This window comes from Natator depressus, chromosome 1 (genome assembly GCF_965152275.1).
Source record: "Natator depressus isolate rNatDep1 chromosome 1, rNatDep2.hap1, whole genome shotgun sequence".
NCBI lineage: Eukaryota > Metazoa > Chordata > Testudines > Cheloniidae > Natator > Natator depressus.
The window spans coordinates 291,609,732-291,627,671 of NC_134234.1; the positions used below are offsets into that span (position 1 = coordinate 291,609,732).

The window sequence follows — 17,940 nt, forward strand, 5'->3', positions numbered from 1 at the left end:
CAGCCCCTCAAGGAAGGACACATGGCTACATGAAAAGGACACAGCAAGCTGCTTTGTCAGTTAATAGCAACCATTTTTATACATATGGGGTGAAAGAGCACAACTTATGTCTTTTCTCTGACCTCCTCTACGCCCAGGGGTTGATGTATATTCGGCACACGAAAGGAGGGAAATACCCCTTTCAAATAACATGTATTGCTTTTACTCTCTGGAGCTATCAGTGTTGTTCTGACAGAAGAGAAAACAGAGTGGTGATAAGCATAATAGCCCCAGTTAGCATAATATTACATGAGATTTTGCCCACAACACCTGGAAGCCATTCAATCTTCACTGCAAACAATAATTCAAATTATTGCAGAAACAAAAAAAATGTTCTTCTAATGATATTATATCTATATGATACAGTAGAAACTACAGAGTCACGTGGTAAATTGCATTTTTCATACACCTTTGACTGCCTCACCTGCCCTCTGCTCACTATCCATCTTTGTCAGGACTACTTACATTCCAAATCTCTCAGCAGCTTCAAACAGCAGCCACCTTTTCAAATCAATTTGTTACAGGAAGATTTCCTACCCTCTCCAATATGTGAAAGTTCCAGCCCCAAAATTACACTGGTCTGAGGACAAAGACAAGCACTAGGAACAGGATTATCATCAGAGATCTCATGAACCATCAGAGCTGTAAACAGAAGTACTGTAACACAGCACTTTGTTCCAATGGTAGAAGGTCCCAAGATAACGTACTTTTAAGTCTTCACATTTTTATGTATAGAAAGCTAGCAGATCATTTTTACAGGTGTTTTATTTTGTCTCTCTTTGCACTCTGTACAGCTGGACTCATGATAACAATGAAATCTGGCTTCAGATGTGGGAGAGATACAAGAAATAGAGACAAAATTTTCATGCCATACCATCTCATCGTGTACTCTCTACACATATAATTTACATACAAAATATGTATGTAGCTCTTATGACAGCTAGTTGTGCATGAAATAAATTTACTAATTTTTCTCACAGTAACAGTATCATTAGAAAACAAATGAAACAAAAAAAAACCCCTCAAGATGACATTACTAACCAAAGCAAATGTAAAATCTTATTGTGATACTGTGTCCTTCCTTAGCCCTATACTTCCCAATATTTGTTTTCATCCTCATCATGTTATGTTCTAATTTAGAGTCCAGTCCAGCACACCTTTACTTAGGTGAGTAGTCCCGTTGACTTCACTGGGACAACGATTCCCATGAAAAAGTGTTTGGACGATCAAACACTTGGATTGTAAGTTCTTCAGGGCAGTGATGTTATTTATTCGCCTGTAAATCATGGTATACAATTACAATACTGTAGAAATAATGATAAAACAACAGTAATTATACAGATGACATCTCCACTTTAAAAAAATATCTGAATAAAAATGGTAAATTTAATGGTCATGAAAAACGTTCACAAAAATGAATTCCTCTATTCACAGAACATTCATAACACAAGCAGAGATGCAAGAGAACCCTGGGAAGTCTTTCACAAGCATGTCTGAATTTTGTTCTGGAAGAATGGTCCTGTAGGGATAAGAAGGTAGAACTCAATCAAGTCCACAGGCCATCTTACATTTATAAGATAATGCCACTATTAATTCGCTAGTGACCCAGCATCCTGACCAGAATTCAGTTCCGTGACCTAGAGATGAAAAGTTCCACACACTATTTCAAATACCTTAAGCAATCGAGATGCTTTCTATATTTTGTATAATATACATTCATATTCTCCCTCATTTCTCAAATTATGTCCACGACTATTCCCCTCCTCGATATTAAAAAAAGGTTTTAAATGTCTGTATTTATTGTGGCCACTAAAAATCAGCAATATTGAGCATTATAATATACTGATGAAATTAAGCATGATAGTAAAGGTAAAACAAAGTCCTGTTGATAGTATCTTGAAAACTTAACGGTAAGAACTAAACTAAGCAGCTACTTTGTAGCAATCATTAAGTGAATTCTACTTTTGCTAGTGGTAAAGAGTCCTGTGGCACCTTATAGACTAACAGATGTATTGGAGCATAAGCTTCATGCATCTGACGAAGTGGGTATTCACCCATGAAAGCTTATGCTCCAATATGTCTGTTAGTCTATAAGGTGCCACAGGACTTTTGCCGCTTTTACAGAACCAGACTAACATGGTTGCCCCTCTGATACTTGACTACTTTTACTAAGGGTTTTTTATTTTAAATTTTGAACTGTCAAGCTGTGTGGGTCAGTCAGTGTAAAAACATTTTCCATACTGAAAAAGTAACATGAAGTTTAAGTTGATTTTGAAAGCCAAATTATATACTTTTTTCCCTATCTCCTGGTCTTTCCCAGTTTTCAGTAGATTCCTTGCACTCCTCCTCCCCAATGCTAGCTAGATCAGACGCTAAACTGTCTTAACTTGATGTCATTGTGCCAAATACAAGTCCTATCCTTTAGAAAATTACTTCTAATGTGCTTTGAGCCTGCAGCCCTTACTTATCTACAAGTCCCACTGGAGGCAATGGAAGTTGTGGCTGTTCAGTTTACACTAATTTTATTGTCACATGTGTTCAGTAGATCTTTCCTGATTTCCATTTGTTAGACCATCTTTTCTTTAAAGCTGTATTTTAATAATTATGGCCCAGATCCTGCAATCTATTCAGAACAAAGAGACCACTTTCCCTATGTGGAGGAATCCCATTGATTTCAATGGACTTCCACGTAGGTACAGCAGGCTGCCTATGCAGATCCAAATACAATTCCACATATACATATCCTACTGCAATATCAACACCTATAAAACCATCATATGTACTATACTACCAACAGTATATTTTTGCTTCCCATTGGAGACCGATACATTTCTGAACAATCATTTAACTCATTAGAGCAGTGATTCCCAAACTTTAAAACCCGCGAACCCCTTTCACAAAATTGTGAAATCTCGTGAACCCCCTCCTAAAAATGAATATTTCCAGGGATTTAAGTTTAAATTTCCTCCGCACTCCGTGGGGCTCCTGCTGCAGTGAGCTCGGGCTGCAGGTCCCGCTGACTGTGGGGGCTCAGGCTGCCAGCCCCAACTGCCTGGCCCCGCTCTCCCTGGGGCTCGGGCTGTCTGCCCTGCAACCGGGTCCCACCTGCTGCCTCCAATGCCCGGGGTCCTCTGGCCACCATTAGTGAAATTTTTCTGGTGAACCCCAGGGGTTCGCGAACTCCAGTTTGGGAACCACTGCACTAGAGGTATCTCAGACAAATAGAATTGTATTAGTGTATTTTTGTGTGAGTTGGGGTTTTGTTTGGTTGTTTTTGTTTTACTATGTCTTATGTAGAACTATAGGTGATTTTTTTAAATGGGTACTCTCCTCAAACTGTCTTAATAAAGTTCAAATGTTTACTTCTCCAATTGCCAGATGAACTTTCTTTAAAATACGGTTAAATTGTTTATTAAATGAGACCGCATATAGAATGTATATCTATACATTCTTGATCAGAAAATTCTCAATATATTTCCAACTAGCTGAATAGAAGTAAACTGAAAATGAGTTTTTTATAAGATCACATAAAAATGTATTCATGTTTCTAAGTGTTTAGCTGTATTAAGTAATAACAGTGTATTGACCATGAGGCGTAATAATGAAGCACTACCGATAGTGATGCACTCGTTGATACAGTTAATGTTGTAATTTAATTTTGGAGTTCAGCACATTTTTACTACTACTCTATGGCACTGTATTTATCAACAATGTGTTTAACTACAATTTACTGCATACTATTCAACTAAATGACTTTCATGGCATACATAGAGTAGCACATAGTACAAAATATGCAACCAGCTTACCTAAGGTTGAAGAAAACTGTATGATTTTACACTGTATTATTCAAAAAACTGTCTTCAAAATTGTATCATAACCAGAGCCGTTTATTCCACAAATCCACCATCAGAATTTGCTGTGGAATTCATCTTTTATACAGAATTCTGCTCCAGAAGCAACTGTTTTCAATTTTAAAATATTATATTTGTAGCCCTTGTGGCTGCAGAGATAATCTTGGAAACATAAATCAAGTGTAAAGCAATGCTGCAATGCCTGCCTAGGTCTGCAAAGACCCTGAAATAACAGCTCTAAGACACATGAACTGCCCTATTCATCTCAGTTTGGGCCTATGGATTCAGCTGTGGAATTTTTCCCAGATACTATGGAATTCAACATTTTTGTTGCAGCCAGACACCTGACATTTGGTTCTCGGTCTCCCTGCCAGGACCTGCCTGCAGCTTCCTTTACCTCCAATCTTTCCCACAAGTGGGAATTAATGCTCCTTGAATTGTTCCATGGAGACAGACAGTGGAGGGCGGGGGGTCATTGAACTAAAGCTGGAATCCAACTTCCAGCCAGGGAGCCAGAAGAGGATGAGGGAAAAATCAGAACCACTGACTGGTGAGCTGAGCTAGTCAACTTGGAAAATAGTACAGCAGTAAAGACCTAGGGAACCAGTTTGAGGAGCTGCTGAAGCTGGCTATGAGCTCTCATCTTTTCTGGCAGAAATGCAGAGGAAAAAAGTTTCTGAGTCTGACCAAATGGGCAACATGATAGAAGCTTGAGAAGTGGAGCTAGGATACGTTAAGAGCATAAAGAAGAAAAATCCATACCAAAAAATAATCACTGTTGAAAATATTAAATGAATCTCATGTCAATTATTATTTTCAACCATGAGCCATAATTGCATGTTTATGTAAGGGTGGGAGATACAAGAGATTAATGTTGCTGTGGAATTTAGTCCCATTGTGCCACAGAGTATACAAGACCCTGATCATAAAACATATGCTCTAGGGGCAGAGATAAGGTTGCACATTCAGCCCTAAATTAGGTCAATCCTGACTTTTCATGTCTTTACTGTGCAAACGTAGCATTATATTAATATAGGTTATTTTAAATTTAAATTTCTTAGGTCTTCCAGAAGTAAAATGGGATAGGGAAGAAAAAATGCTCAGGAAAAAGCACTTCAAACTCCAGTGCTTCAAAGTCCTGCTATCTTGCCAAAAATTACAAACTGCATATGTGAATTTCATAAAGTGGAACTGTTTGCGGACACTACCTGACCTCTGCAATACTTGACCAAGGCCACCAGTTGACTAAAGTTAACTGTGTACTGACAAAAGTATAACTCTTAACTTTTATTTGGCTATAGGATATGAATATATATATTATATCAGAGCTTACAATTTTACACTTTCTTAACATCTTAATCACCATTAAACTACTTGGCATTTACTAAATTTATACCAGAATTAAGGTAATTATCATTCAGCTAACTCAGTTGCCTGGGAAATGACCCAACAGAACAGACACCCCAATTTATGTCCCTATAAAGCTCAGTATATACTGCAACTTCTACATACACCAAAACACTGTACACATTAACTTCATTTGCACTACTCACATTCTTAAAGTTAGGCACAGGCATCAATACATTGCAGAATTGAGGCCTATATACAGAGAGTATTATGGAATTGTAGGAACCTCAATTTAACTATCTTGAGGTTGAAAATCGAATCCAACTCTGTTTAGACTTCAACTTTTTGCTCCTGGGAGACTATCTTTGAAACTGGATGTTTAGCCCACTAAACCCGCAAGCAGAGTCCAAAGATCCACCGCTATTCTAGGTAGCTTCTTGCTATTTTATTTTCTTTCTAAAAGTCAGCTTCTCTCTTTCAGAGAAATGTGTACCAAATATCATCCAGTCCCTTCTATTCCTTCTCTATGAGTGTATTCCAATTTACATATTCCCTAAGGAGGGAATATGTTCTCGCCTCTCATCTATGCCACCCTCTTTGCTTCTCCACATGGAAGGGCACATATAAACAGTTTGGAAATAGATTTATCTTTTCTAATTGTTCTAAATTTCTTAGTATTTATTTTCAAATACCCAAAAGCATGCTAGGCATGTCACAGAAATAAGAAGACAGTCAGTCTCTGCCCCAAAGACTTCACAGTCCCATTTTATGGGTGGGTAAACATTGATGTCAAGGGACTGGTTTAAGGTTGCATACCAAATGAGTGTCACACCCAAGACTAGAAGCCTTTTGGTTGGCTTCCTGGCCCACGCCCAGTTCACTGTACTCCAGTGTGTCCTCCAAAATTATTATTTGTACTGCAGTAACTCCAAGGTACAATCAAGGACCAGAGCTCCAGTATACAGACACATAGTAAAAAGACAATCCCTTCCCCAAAGAGCTTACAATCTAAGTTACTGATTTAACTTTTCAGAGTCTCAATTTTCCCATCTGCAAAACATGGCAAATACTACTACTTTGCACTAATATGGTGCTTTTTCAGCTATTGATTTCAAATGTGGTAAGCATTAACAGCCCATTTTCTAGATAGCTTAACTGAGGCTCAGAGCCTGGGAGAAGTTTATCGGATAAGATAAGGATCTTACACATAAGATACCCAGGTTCCATTCTCAGCTCTGATATATGCACTCAATGTAACTGGCTTAACTTCTGTGTGTCTTAGGCCTGGTCTCCACTACAGAGTTAGGTCGATGTAAGGCAGCTTACGTTGACCTAACTGTAAGCGTCTACACTAAAATGTACCTCCTACCAATGTAGCCCACTCACTACACCCACTTAACTCCACTTCCACGAGAGGCGTAGTGCTTAGGTCAACGTAGTTAAGTCGACACAGTGTCAGTGTACACACTGCGTTGCTTACATCGACTGTTGCTGCCTTTCGGAAGCCGTCCCACCATGCTCCACACTGACAGTTAAACTGGTGGAAGCGCTCCTGCTGAGGATGCACACTGCCAACACAAAGAGCCTAGTGTGGACACGCAAAAGCGATTTAATTACTGTGGTGGCTGCATGTCAATGTAACTTAGGTCGACTTAATTTTGCAGTGTAGACCTGCACTCAGGCACCTCACCTGCAAATGAGGGCAAATGATATTACTCATTAAAGTGTTAATTGCAAAGAATTTAAACTTGTCAGGTGATGAAGGGAAAAGAACTCTGAACCTCTTGCCTTCCTGCCCACCGCCTTATTCCACTCCATTAGGGGACAAGCAGGAGTCTTGCACTACCAAGCATTCTGTTTATCCTATATTTGAAACTTAAATGGTTACCATAGCTATTTTTATGTCTGAAAATATAAACTCAATTTAACACTGTTTCAATTTGACATAATAAAACAGCCTCCATAACTTTTCACCAGTTAGCAGAAGACTGAACAGGTCTTAGTGTAATCACAATAAGTAAAGCTTTTACCAAAAGGTTATATTTATGTAAATTACTAGTCACTGCACGTAACTGTCAGTTTAAATATATATTTAAAGTACTTACAAAGAAATTCAGAACTATGTGTTAACACTGAAGGATAGTGTCTTGCCAAAAATAAATATATAAATAAATGAGTATTTGCAAGTTTAGCAGCAGAGAATCCAGATCATTACCTCCAACAGAAAAGCCTACAGGAAGGAACCAGGAGAAAAAAAAATTACCACAAAGTTCACTTCAGAGAGTTTTCACCAGCTTGTTCAGCAGCAGAGAGGAGTTTGCCACTTCACTGAAGATCTCAGGGATCTGATGAAGGCCAGGCCACCTGCATAGAGGCCCTATTTCTTCACACTTGCTTCAGGGACTTTTGGTTGACTTTTCAGTCAGAACAACTTTAACATAACCATGCTGCCACTGACTCCCTCATTTGCTGCTGCCTCCTGAACACTCCCCCCCCCCCCCCCCGGGCCCGAGTGCAAGTTTTACAACATTGAGGCTATATTAACTTTTGAGCAGATTCCCAGTACAGTTGGTGGGGAGACAGCATCCATCTAAATAAATAACTTCTTACCAAGAGACACCCTGAGATTTGAAATGACCAAAATATTTAATCTCAAAAAATCAAGTTTAGCCTTGACTGTAGAGGCACCAACAGTACTACTATAACTAAAACAAAATTCTCCATCAACTATTTAAAATATTTCCCTAAGCCTTCACACCAAGGCCCCAAATGCTTGATGGAAACACAAACTACAAATTATTTTTCCTTAAGAAAGAATTAAAAACCCCACTAACAATTAATAGCCATATGTGATCTCTACTCTTGCAATCATTTCAGGGTCTGGATAAAGTTTAAGTTATACAGCTTTTTAAGGTGAAGTACGGAGAGTTCTAGTAAAACCTGTAGTAAATGACAGACTCCCTTATGGTGTTATTCAAGGATGGTCAACACCTATATCATCATCTACTCCATCTCCACATCAATGCTGTTTTTCTCCTTTGTTCCACACAGTTTACTTTTAAATGACCCATGCAATGGGGTTTCCACAATTTTCCTTGGCAGACTATTCCACAATATAGTAGATCTTACTTTAAAAGTTTGGCCTGCTATTTAGTTTAAATGTATCTTTTCTTAATTTAATCCCATTACTTCTTATTACAGCCCCTTACACTACTCTAAATAATTCCACCCCTTTCTAAGTGTTAAAACCTGTTAAATCTCTGTAGGATGGATATCATCATGGCCACTATAGTCCTTGCTTAGTCAAGCAATGCATATTTATCTCAGTCTTTCCTTTTAAATCAGTCCCGAAAGTCTTCTAAACATAGAATTATAAAATCATAGAACTGGAAGGGACCTCAAGAGGTCATCTAGTCCAGTCCCCTGCACTCAAGGCAGGACTAAGTATTATCTAGACCATCCCTGACAGGTGTTTGTCCAACCTGCTCTTAAAAATCCCCAATGATGGAGATTCCACAACCTCCTTAGGCAATTTATTCCAGTGCTTTACTCCTATTTGTCCCACCTGGTAATGAGGTGCTGAAAGTAAAAACAATATTCCTGATGTAGTCATACTAGTGTCATAGAAGAGAGACCATTACCCCACTGTTTCGTGACATGATGCCTCTGTGTATGCAGCCTAAAATTATGTTGGCCTTTTCTGCTGCCATAGCACATTGCAAACTGGGGCCTGATCATTCTGTCAGTAGCATGTAGAACTCCCATCAATATCAATGGGAGCTGTATGCACAAGCAACTGACAGGATGATCAGGCCCCGATATCTCATTTGTGGTTCACTACCATTCCCATCTCTTTTTCAACATTACTGTTTTCCAGGTTATACTCCCACACCGAATACCTGTTTCTGGATTATTGCCCCCCAGATGTTTAGCTTGAATTTTCAAAACTAAATCTCATTTTGTTATTTGCTACCAATGTCTCTAATCTCTCTAGGTCTATTTCTTTTATTTCTCTGTCCTCATTGGTATTTGCAACTTCCTCCAGTTTAGCATCATCTGCTAATTTCATTAGTATGCTGTTCACTTTCTCTTAAAGATCATTAATAAAGACAGTAATTATGGTCTCGAAGCTGCAATGAAACTGAGTCTATGTGACTATGTATTTGTACCAGTGGATCTCTTTACAGGACTGAGGCCTTAAACTGGACCCAAAAGATCTCTGCAGTTCCTCATACGCATGTCCCCCATTCTTTACTATTTATCACTTTTTGTTTATTGTTCTTCAATCAGTTTTTAATCCACAACATTGGCCATATTTTTAACTTATTTGAGAGCGAGATTTTAAGAGACAATATTTCAGATGTTTTACTCAAATTTAAATAAATTCAGCTGTAACTTTTCCATCATCCACTATGGCCTCAGCCCCTGACCCTACAACCAGATCCAGCAGGCAGATGAATCTTTGCATCCATGCAGAAACCATTGATGTCTGTGCAGGTCCAGTTGCAGGATTAAAACCTAATTTTGAACATTTTTTTTAAAAAGAAAGAAAATCAATATAGTTTGGCAAAAAAACTGTTCTTTATAAATCCAGGCTACTTATTGCGCATGGGTCCATTATATTAAGAGGGGAATTTTCTCAATATTTGTTCCATTCTTTTATGAGGGATAGAGGTTAGATTTTTTTTCTGGGGGTCTAACTGTTAGGATGATTCTCCTTTTTTGAAAATCAGAACTATATTTGCTTTTCTCCAATCTTGCATTACCTCGGAATTCAGTGAATGTATAAAACTGTTCAGATTTTTCTTCAAGTATTCTACTTACTCTTCATCAATAGCTATATTTATAAGGTTTTCCTCAGTTCTTAATTGTCCAAACTTGTTTATTTTTTTTATTAAAGATAGAATTTGTTTAAGTGGTTCAGTATGATGGTCTTTTTTAATAATTAATTTAATCCCTTTCCTCATTTATTAATTGACCTACTTTCCCTTTACTACTATTCCCCCCACCCCGATATTTATTAAAAACCTTCTTATTCTCCTATGCCCCTAACATTAACTCATTCTGCTTTTGCTGCCCTTATCTTTAGCATGAGTTCACTTATAAACCAGCTTCACAATTTCTAAAAAATTACTTACATGACTGAAATTTAAACTCATTCTACCTGATATCTAAAGGGAACAACAATCTTTAGCCTAACATCTCTAACCATCACAAATATATTAAAAGAAATAATTCATGTCTCTGTAACAGTGATTTTTACTTCAGCCACCCATAGTCCAGTTGCACCTTTGGTTTTAAATTGTCTTCCCTCCTACCACCTGCTCCCCATATACAGCTATAGGCACAGAATCTACAAATAGATACATCCCTGTAGGTTTATGCCCACATGAGTCCCACAAACAGGACTCCATATGGATGGAAGGGGCCACAACAGGGCAACAGTTTGTATGACTGGGGGCCTACCCAACCATCACATGAAATAAATTTCTGGGTTTTTTTGTTAAAATTCTCTTTTGCCAACATGTTTACCAAGTCATAGCTGACAAGAAATGTAAAAACATGCTTTTGACCAACATTTACATGTACTGCCCCTTATTAAAATGTTTCCATCATCACTGTAAAGTACCCACACAGAAGTATTTGGAAAATGCTTTACTTATTCATCTCAATTGACATGAAACATCTAATTTGCACTAAGATCCAAGGGAATTACACTAACTCCTATTGTAGAGACTTACACCACTATATTAACAAATAAAGTCTATCAATGGTTATTGGCTTTTGACTGCTCACCACAGAATCATAGCACATGAATTGCTATACCTGTCAGACAACTCAAAGCAAATGTACTCAAACAGTTAGTGTGATTAAGGCAGTCTCTCACATAATTTTTGGAGAAAAAAAAATTGTAGCTTATTTGAATTGTTTATCATAGGATCAGGAGCATATCCAGTTTTAAATTTATGTTTTTAATGAAGGCTAAAACACACTCTTATAGTCATCTGGCAAAATTCCACAACAGTCAACAGGAAAAAATAGTTACAGTTTCAAAATAACAACAACCCTCACTACCTGAAAAAGGGTGTGGTATATCTTTGACAAGACATTCAATTTGATGAAGACAAATGGATCACCAGTGTGTCAGACAAATAGTTAACTAGCTATTTAAGCAATAATTTTAAATCAAAATGACATGATCCTAAGAGATGATATAGCAAAACAGGCCAATGGTCCACCTAGTTTGAGATCTTATCTCAAACAATGCACAGTGCCAGATGCTTCACAGAAAGATGTAACTTCCTACCATCACAAACTACCGAGGCTCCAAATCTGCTAAGGTACCCATGTGAGTCTTCTTCTTAGTGTATGTGCCACAACAGTGAACATAGAGTTCAACAGGGCTCCTATAAACAGCTGCCTGTGCAGATCTCTTTACAGGATCCGGGCTCCATGTTACATACTGGGAAAAACTTCTAAGGTTGGTAGGCCCAAATTTTGACCAGTTCAGTTTGCAGAAGTCCTTAAAACTTGTGGGCCAAGATTTTGAAACATAACTAATGATTTTTGTGTACCTAAACTGAACCCCCTCACAAGGGTCTGATATTCAGAAAGTAGATGTCCAAAAATTCATGAAAATAAGGCCCCTTTAAGGAATATTAAGTTAGGAACACAAACACTGAGGCTCTAAATATCACTAGTTATTTTTGAAAATATTTGTATTGGTGTCTTTCTTCCTTCTCCTCCCTTCCCCTCCCCTCCAACAAAAAACCTCAACAAATACACAAAAAGTCAGTACCCCAGCTATAACCTTGCAATAACAAACCAATGAGCGCGGAGTGGAGGGAAAATAAGTTAGTTAAGAAAACACTTCATCTTCCCATGGAATGACCAACAATGAGTAAAACAAGAATAGCAAAAATTATGAAAAAATAACTGATAGTATAGTTCAAGAACAGCCTATTTAAAAGATGGAAATCTATGAAAAACGTAAACTGTTTTTAAAGATTTTTCATTTTAACAAATTATTTAAAAAAATTCTTTTCAGTAAAATAAAATCAATTACAGTTCTTTTAAAGTTGTTATGATTGTTTATGTAAATCTTTTAGAAAACTTTGATATTTTTAATATCCTGTCAATACTACTATCGTAATAATATACAAACTTTTAGTGATTTGGTCTAGTAAGAATCCAATGTATTTTTAAATAAGAAATGACACATTATATATTTTAAATGACTTATTATTTGGTTTGTGCTAATGACCACAGTGCGCAAGACACTTTCAAAACACAGAAGAAGCCACAGTAACTGTCCCAAAGAGTATACAGCCTATTACCGCAACAAGCTTGAGTGTTCTAACATTTATTGATTTGAAGATATGGACCTGAAAGAAGGGAGGGGTCAGACAACAATCATCATATTACAACTTTAGTACATTTTTCAGGAGTTTGAGTCCATTAGGAAAACTCAAAAAAGCAAAAACCAATTCCTGTCATCCAGCTCATCTTTAGCAATATGCTCCCAATGCTCAATATTAATAAAAAACAAACAAAAATAGATGGAAGACACCCAAAAATGAGATTCCCAACTTATACCTAGGCCCACTGGTAGCCATTAATATAGTACATAGTATTAGAAAAGTTTATTTCTTCAATTGCTGGGGATTTTAAAGAAATAACATGCCATCACAAAACAAATCCAGTAGCTACAGATATCTGACTATGGTTTTCCAGACTTCATTGTAACTCAATAACTGCTCTACACAGTGCTGTGAACTCTACAGCTTCAAGCTGGAAGTCAATCTAGGACAGCCAATAGAAAGTGCACCTGTGCAATTACTGCATTTTCTAATTCAGAAAGCTAAACCTGAGACAGATATAGCTCATATGCATTGTGAGAAAACAAAAATCAACAATTAAAACAACACACAGAGGATATATCACATACAAAAAGCACAGCCTGTATCTATTTTGTCATTAAAAAAATTGAAAATTACTATAAAAATATAAATATGATGTATATAATTTAAAAACATAAATGTTGGCTCCTTAAACATATGGCAAGCATTTTAAATTAAGAGATGCCACTATTATTTTTAGAATATATACAAGAATATTTTCATACAGATTAGTTGATAAAAGTTATAATTAACTTTAATAAAAGACCATTTAGTAACTGAACAGTAGCACACACACCAAACTAGAAGATGCACTATAAGGTTCATGAAAGGTCAGAAAAATAACCCTTAGTTATTAATAAGATCACTGAAAAAAAAATGCAGGAAACTGATATTTTTAAGTAACTGAAAAAAATTAAAATATCCTATTTGACAACTCTAGATGATAAAAATCAACTACAAACAGCTGATAATTGTATATTTATATATTGTTGAGAAGCAAACCTTTTTGCACAAAAGATGTATTTTTAAACCAGAGTATAACTTCATAAACAGGTAACCAAGTCAACCAATAAAGACATTTTATTGCTCTGAAATGAAACAAAGTTTCAATAACTAATATACTAATTTGGTTGCTAATATCAGTTTTACTGTATTGTCAACTTAAAATAATCAATAAAAATGCTTCTGATTATTCTTTACATACTTGGGTTTACCTGACAGGTTTAAGGCTGGCAGATGTAAAATACAAAAATAAACAATAACAAAAAGAGATTACAAATATCAACAATCACAACATAGAGTTACTTTCAACTGACCAGTGAACCAGCTCAACAGTCGATTAGGAAGTGCTTTATTTTAGAGTATTTTTGGTGGGTGGGGTTGCTTTTACTGTTACACACATTGAAAATAAAATGCTATCCCATGCTCAATAATACTATTGAAAGAGCCCTTATCAGCACTTACCGCAAGTAATACTGTTTTAAAGCGAAGGCAGCATTAGAACAACTTCTGGGAAAGTTAAACTCCTCTACAATTTCTCCCCACTGATTCTTCTCAGATACCTGTCAAAAACAACATACAGACAGAGATACACAACAAACACACACATATCGTCGATAGTGAACATCACAAGGAATACGGGCTGCCATGAAACAAATAAATATATGAAAAATATATAGAGAGAGAGATCTATGTATATGGGATATATGGCTATATTTCTCGTTGACAGTCCCTGGTGGTCTCCCCTCAGGTACAATCCAGCTCCTCACCACTATTTTACATTTTATTTGATGTATTCGGGTATTCTGGGGGAAACGGAAGGGTTATATTGTTTTGGGGTTGTTTGTTTTGTTTTTACTGCCTGGACAATAACCAATCGGGAGTCCCTCTGTCGCCCCCTTTTAAATCCTAACGCGGTCCGTTAAAAACCCAAAGAAGTTTAAAATGATTCAAGAAAGTCTTGGAGGGGGCGCCCAGTGGCCTCCGGGGTTCAGGGGAGCGGGGGAGCCGGCTCGGTGAGTCCCCCCAAGACAGATCTATAGACACAGAGAGGCCTTTCTTTTGAGGCCTACATTTCTGTCCCTAGCCTTGAAGCCTAAAGATGGCTATTTGATTACACACCGTCTTGGGTGCCCCTTTTGTTATTTCTCTCTGGGAAGGGCTCCGAGGGCAGCGCCTGGTCCCCCCCGGCTGCGAGGATCATTTCCTAGCCCATGCTCCGTGCCGATTATCGATGTTAAACATGCCCGCTAATTTTGAGTTGCACTAAAACTGCACTCAGACGCTCCTCTCCGTCTCTGCCTGTGTGAAACACACAGAAAGCAGCAATCGCAAGCGAGAGAAACAAACTCACACGCAGACCCACACACTCTGCTCTCTCTCCTTCTACCAGGAAAGAGGGGAAGGAAAAAGGGGGCTGTGGAGGAGGAAAGGGAGGCACAAGTAGTGTGTACGCTACACCCCCAACGATCCCCCTTCATCTCTCTACCAACAAGGCCAAGCCACCAACCTGCCTGCCTGCTTCCTTCCTTCTTCCACCCCCCACCTTCCCTTGCCGGCTTTCAATGGGACGCTTCCCGGCCACCCCACCTCCTCTCTTTGCCCCCGAGGGTCAGAGCAGACTTTTGGGAAGAGGTTACTGGGAGGGAAACCCAAATTAAAACTTCCACTCACCTTCCCAAATCCGCCTAAAGTGGTGACTCTGGTGTAGAGAGCGTGAAGATCCAGCTCCTTCCCACCCACCACAGGGATCTTCTTAAAAGGAGACCTGCCAAAGGCGATACACACAAAACAACACAACTTGTCAACTCTGCCCCCTTTTCTCCCCTCGCAGGGGCTGCCGTGTCCTTCAGGGAAGGGGCTGGAAGTTGGATCTGGCCGGTTTAAAAGCCTCCCCCCCCTCCCCTTCCATCTCCCCATTTTCCTCACCCTCTGCTGTGGTGAAACTGCCGCAGCTCGTCCAGGAAAGCGAGTCCCTTTCTCCGCTGGTCTGGTTGGGTTTTACCCGTCGAATTTGCCATTTTTTGTATTAAAAAAGATTTTCTTTAAAAAAATCCAATTAAAAAAAAAACAACAACAATCCCCGGCTCCTCCTTGTCTTTACGAGACCCAGGTGCCCGTGCTCGGCCGGGGATCAGCCATGGAGAGGGGCTTGTTTAAAAAAAAAGTTTAAAAGGAATAAGAGAGCCCCCGAGAGCGTGGTAATTGCGAGTCCCGTCTCCACACAACACACGGGCAGAGACACAGGGAGGGAGAGGGGCACCTCTCAGTAATTCCTGCTGCTGCCTGTCTCAGCACCACAAACCCAACCGATCCAGCCTGCACATGAGACTCAACATGGTGCTGCTGGATCACACAATGAATTGGGTTAGTGTTGTGGTGGGGCGGGGGGAGCTGGAGTGAGGTATTGACAGTGTGTGTGTGTTACAGACGCGGCTCCATGCAATCTCCCTCTCTCTCTCTCACACACACACACACACACACACTGTACAGCTACAGCAGCGGCGGCGGCGGCGGCGGCAGCGGGATTCACTTCTCTTCTCTCTCAGACAAAAAGATCTGAGGCCGCCGTGCGGCTGCCTGGGCGAGAGCGCAACACAGCGAACCCCAGAGGCCGGCCCAGGTACTGCAAAAGGCAGCTCGAAAGGCAAAAGCCAGCACAGCCCCTGCAAGCAGTTCCTGGCGGGGAACAATAGGCTCCTCTCGCCGCTAAGGGCTCATCTGCAATGTGCCGCAAACTTCACACAAAGCCAGGCGGAAAGAGAAAAGGGAGAAGGAGAAGAGGGAAGGGAAAAAACGGCTACTACCGGTTGTTCTAGCGTTAGGGGTAGGGGAAATGTGCCCTTCTTCCCGGGCTTTAAAGGGACGAATCATTCCAGTGACTTATTCGAGGGAGAAACAAGGAGACAGGAAAGTCTGATTTGAAATCTCTCTATTACGTTGGCCTAAATCAAATGTACTGAGTTAACAAAATGAAGGGGGCACGGGAGGATTATGACTTAAAACCAAACTTTTGGGTGTCAAACTCCAAGGCATTTTGAATGATGAGGGGGATTTTACATACTTCATTGAAAGGCCCCCAAACACATTTTAAGAGGTTAAATATTGTAAAATCTTCCCAATAAGGAAGTCTGATCCCTTTCTTAAATGAGTGATACCTTAGGCAGGTATGTCTCTAGGGGAGTGAATTGTCTTGCTAGGTGAATATTTTCTTTCTGGTTAAGAAGTGATATTCTTTGTAATTAAACATTCTTTCTAATTCTACACCCCAGACAAAGTCACATATATGCCTGTGAGCAGTTAATGGGATTTCCACCTGTATGCTTCTCTCTAATATTGGTCCTCATACAATTCATAGGGGGGAAAACTTGTCTCTCATATACATTAAACAGGACCTTTCTTATAATGAGGCCCAATGTCTAGGCCACCACGTGTCCCCTGGCATACAGTAAATGAGACTCCAGGTAAGCTCTTGTCCCTCATACAGTATGTGTGAACCCAAGTGAATGCTTTTATAGTTTTTCAGCAAGGCCACCATCCTGCTCCCATTAAAGTAAGTGGGGGTGGGGGAGAATGGGGTCATACAGTAAATGGGATCCCAGGTGAGTCCTCCCTAAAACTCATCCCTCATTTATAGACCAGTAAGTGATAATCCAGGTGGGCACTTATCCTTCTCATAGGGTAAACAGAACTTGAGGTGAGCACTTGTTCCACTTTATAAGACTCCAGAGGCGCATTTCTTTCTCATATACAATAAATTTAAATCCAAGCCCATATTCAGCAGTTTTTAAGAAGAATTCCTCATTAAAGTCAGTAAGAAGGTCTGTTTTAAAATCGATGGCACATTATGGCCTCAAGTGAGCACTTCAAGGAAAACTATAATGCCCTTATACTCCCTGTACTAACTTACTTAAGGGAATAAAACATTTTTTTCATGTAAGATTTTTTTTCTTTTAACTTGACTGCTCTTTCAGCTTGAATATACCCACAGAGACAGAAATATAGTAAGATGTTCGGAAGGAGTTGCCCTCTAGGTCACACTCATTGTGGAGAGTGGGAAGCAGAAATCCCTCCGTTTGGAATTAACTCTCAGGCAGTATTTCAAGCCTCTCCCTCTCTGGATGGAGGATTTTGTTGTGTGTTTCTGTGTGAAAAATGTATAGAGTATCACTCAGCCTTATTTTTAAAATGTCCTTCATTCAATTTAGTCCCGAAGAACCTTGAGATCAGCACCCCTATGACATTGAGGGGTTTTGCTATTTCAACAGTAGTATATGCGAGGCTGCTAAAGCTGAGATAATAAG

At 39.0% G+C, this 17,940-nt stretch overlaps 1 protein-coding gene across 1 annotated transcript in view; it reads right to left on the reverse strand.

Moving 5' to 3' along the window:
• Nucleotides 1-16,201, reverse strand: part of ARID2 (AT-rich interaction domain 2) — a 167,990-nt gene extending 151,789 nt beyond the window's left edge. Inside the window, exons 1-3 of the mRNA XM_074942169.1 lie at nucleotides 15,566-16,201; nucleotides 15,311-15,404; nucleotides 14,102-14,199 (exon numbers count right to left, since the gene is read on the reverse strand). Of these exons, the coding sequence (XP_074798270.1) occupies nucleotides 14,102-14,199; nucleotides 15,311-15,404; nucleotides 15,566-15,657 (284 nt within the window). The 5' untranslated portion in view covers nucleotides 15,658-16,201. The remainder of the gene's footprint in view (nucleotides 1-14,101; nucleotides 14,200-15,310; nucleotides 15,405-15,565) is intronic.
• Nucleotides 16,202-17,940: the final 1,739 nt, after the last annotated feature.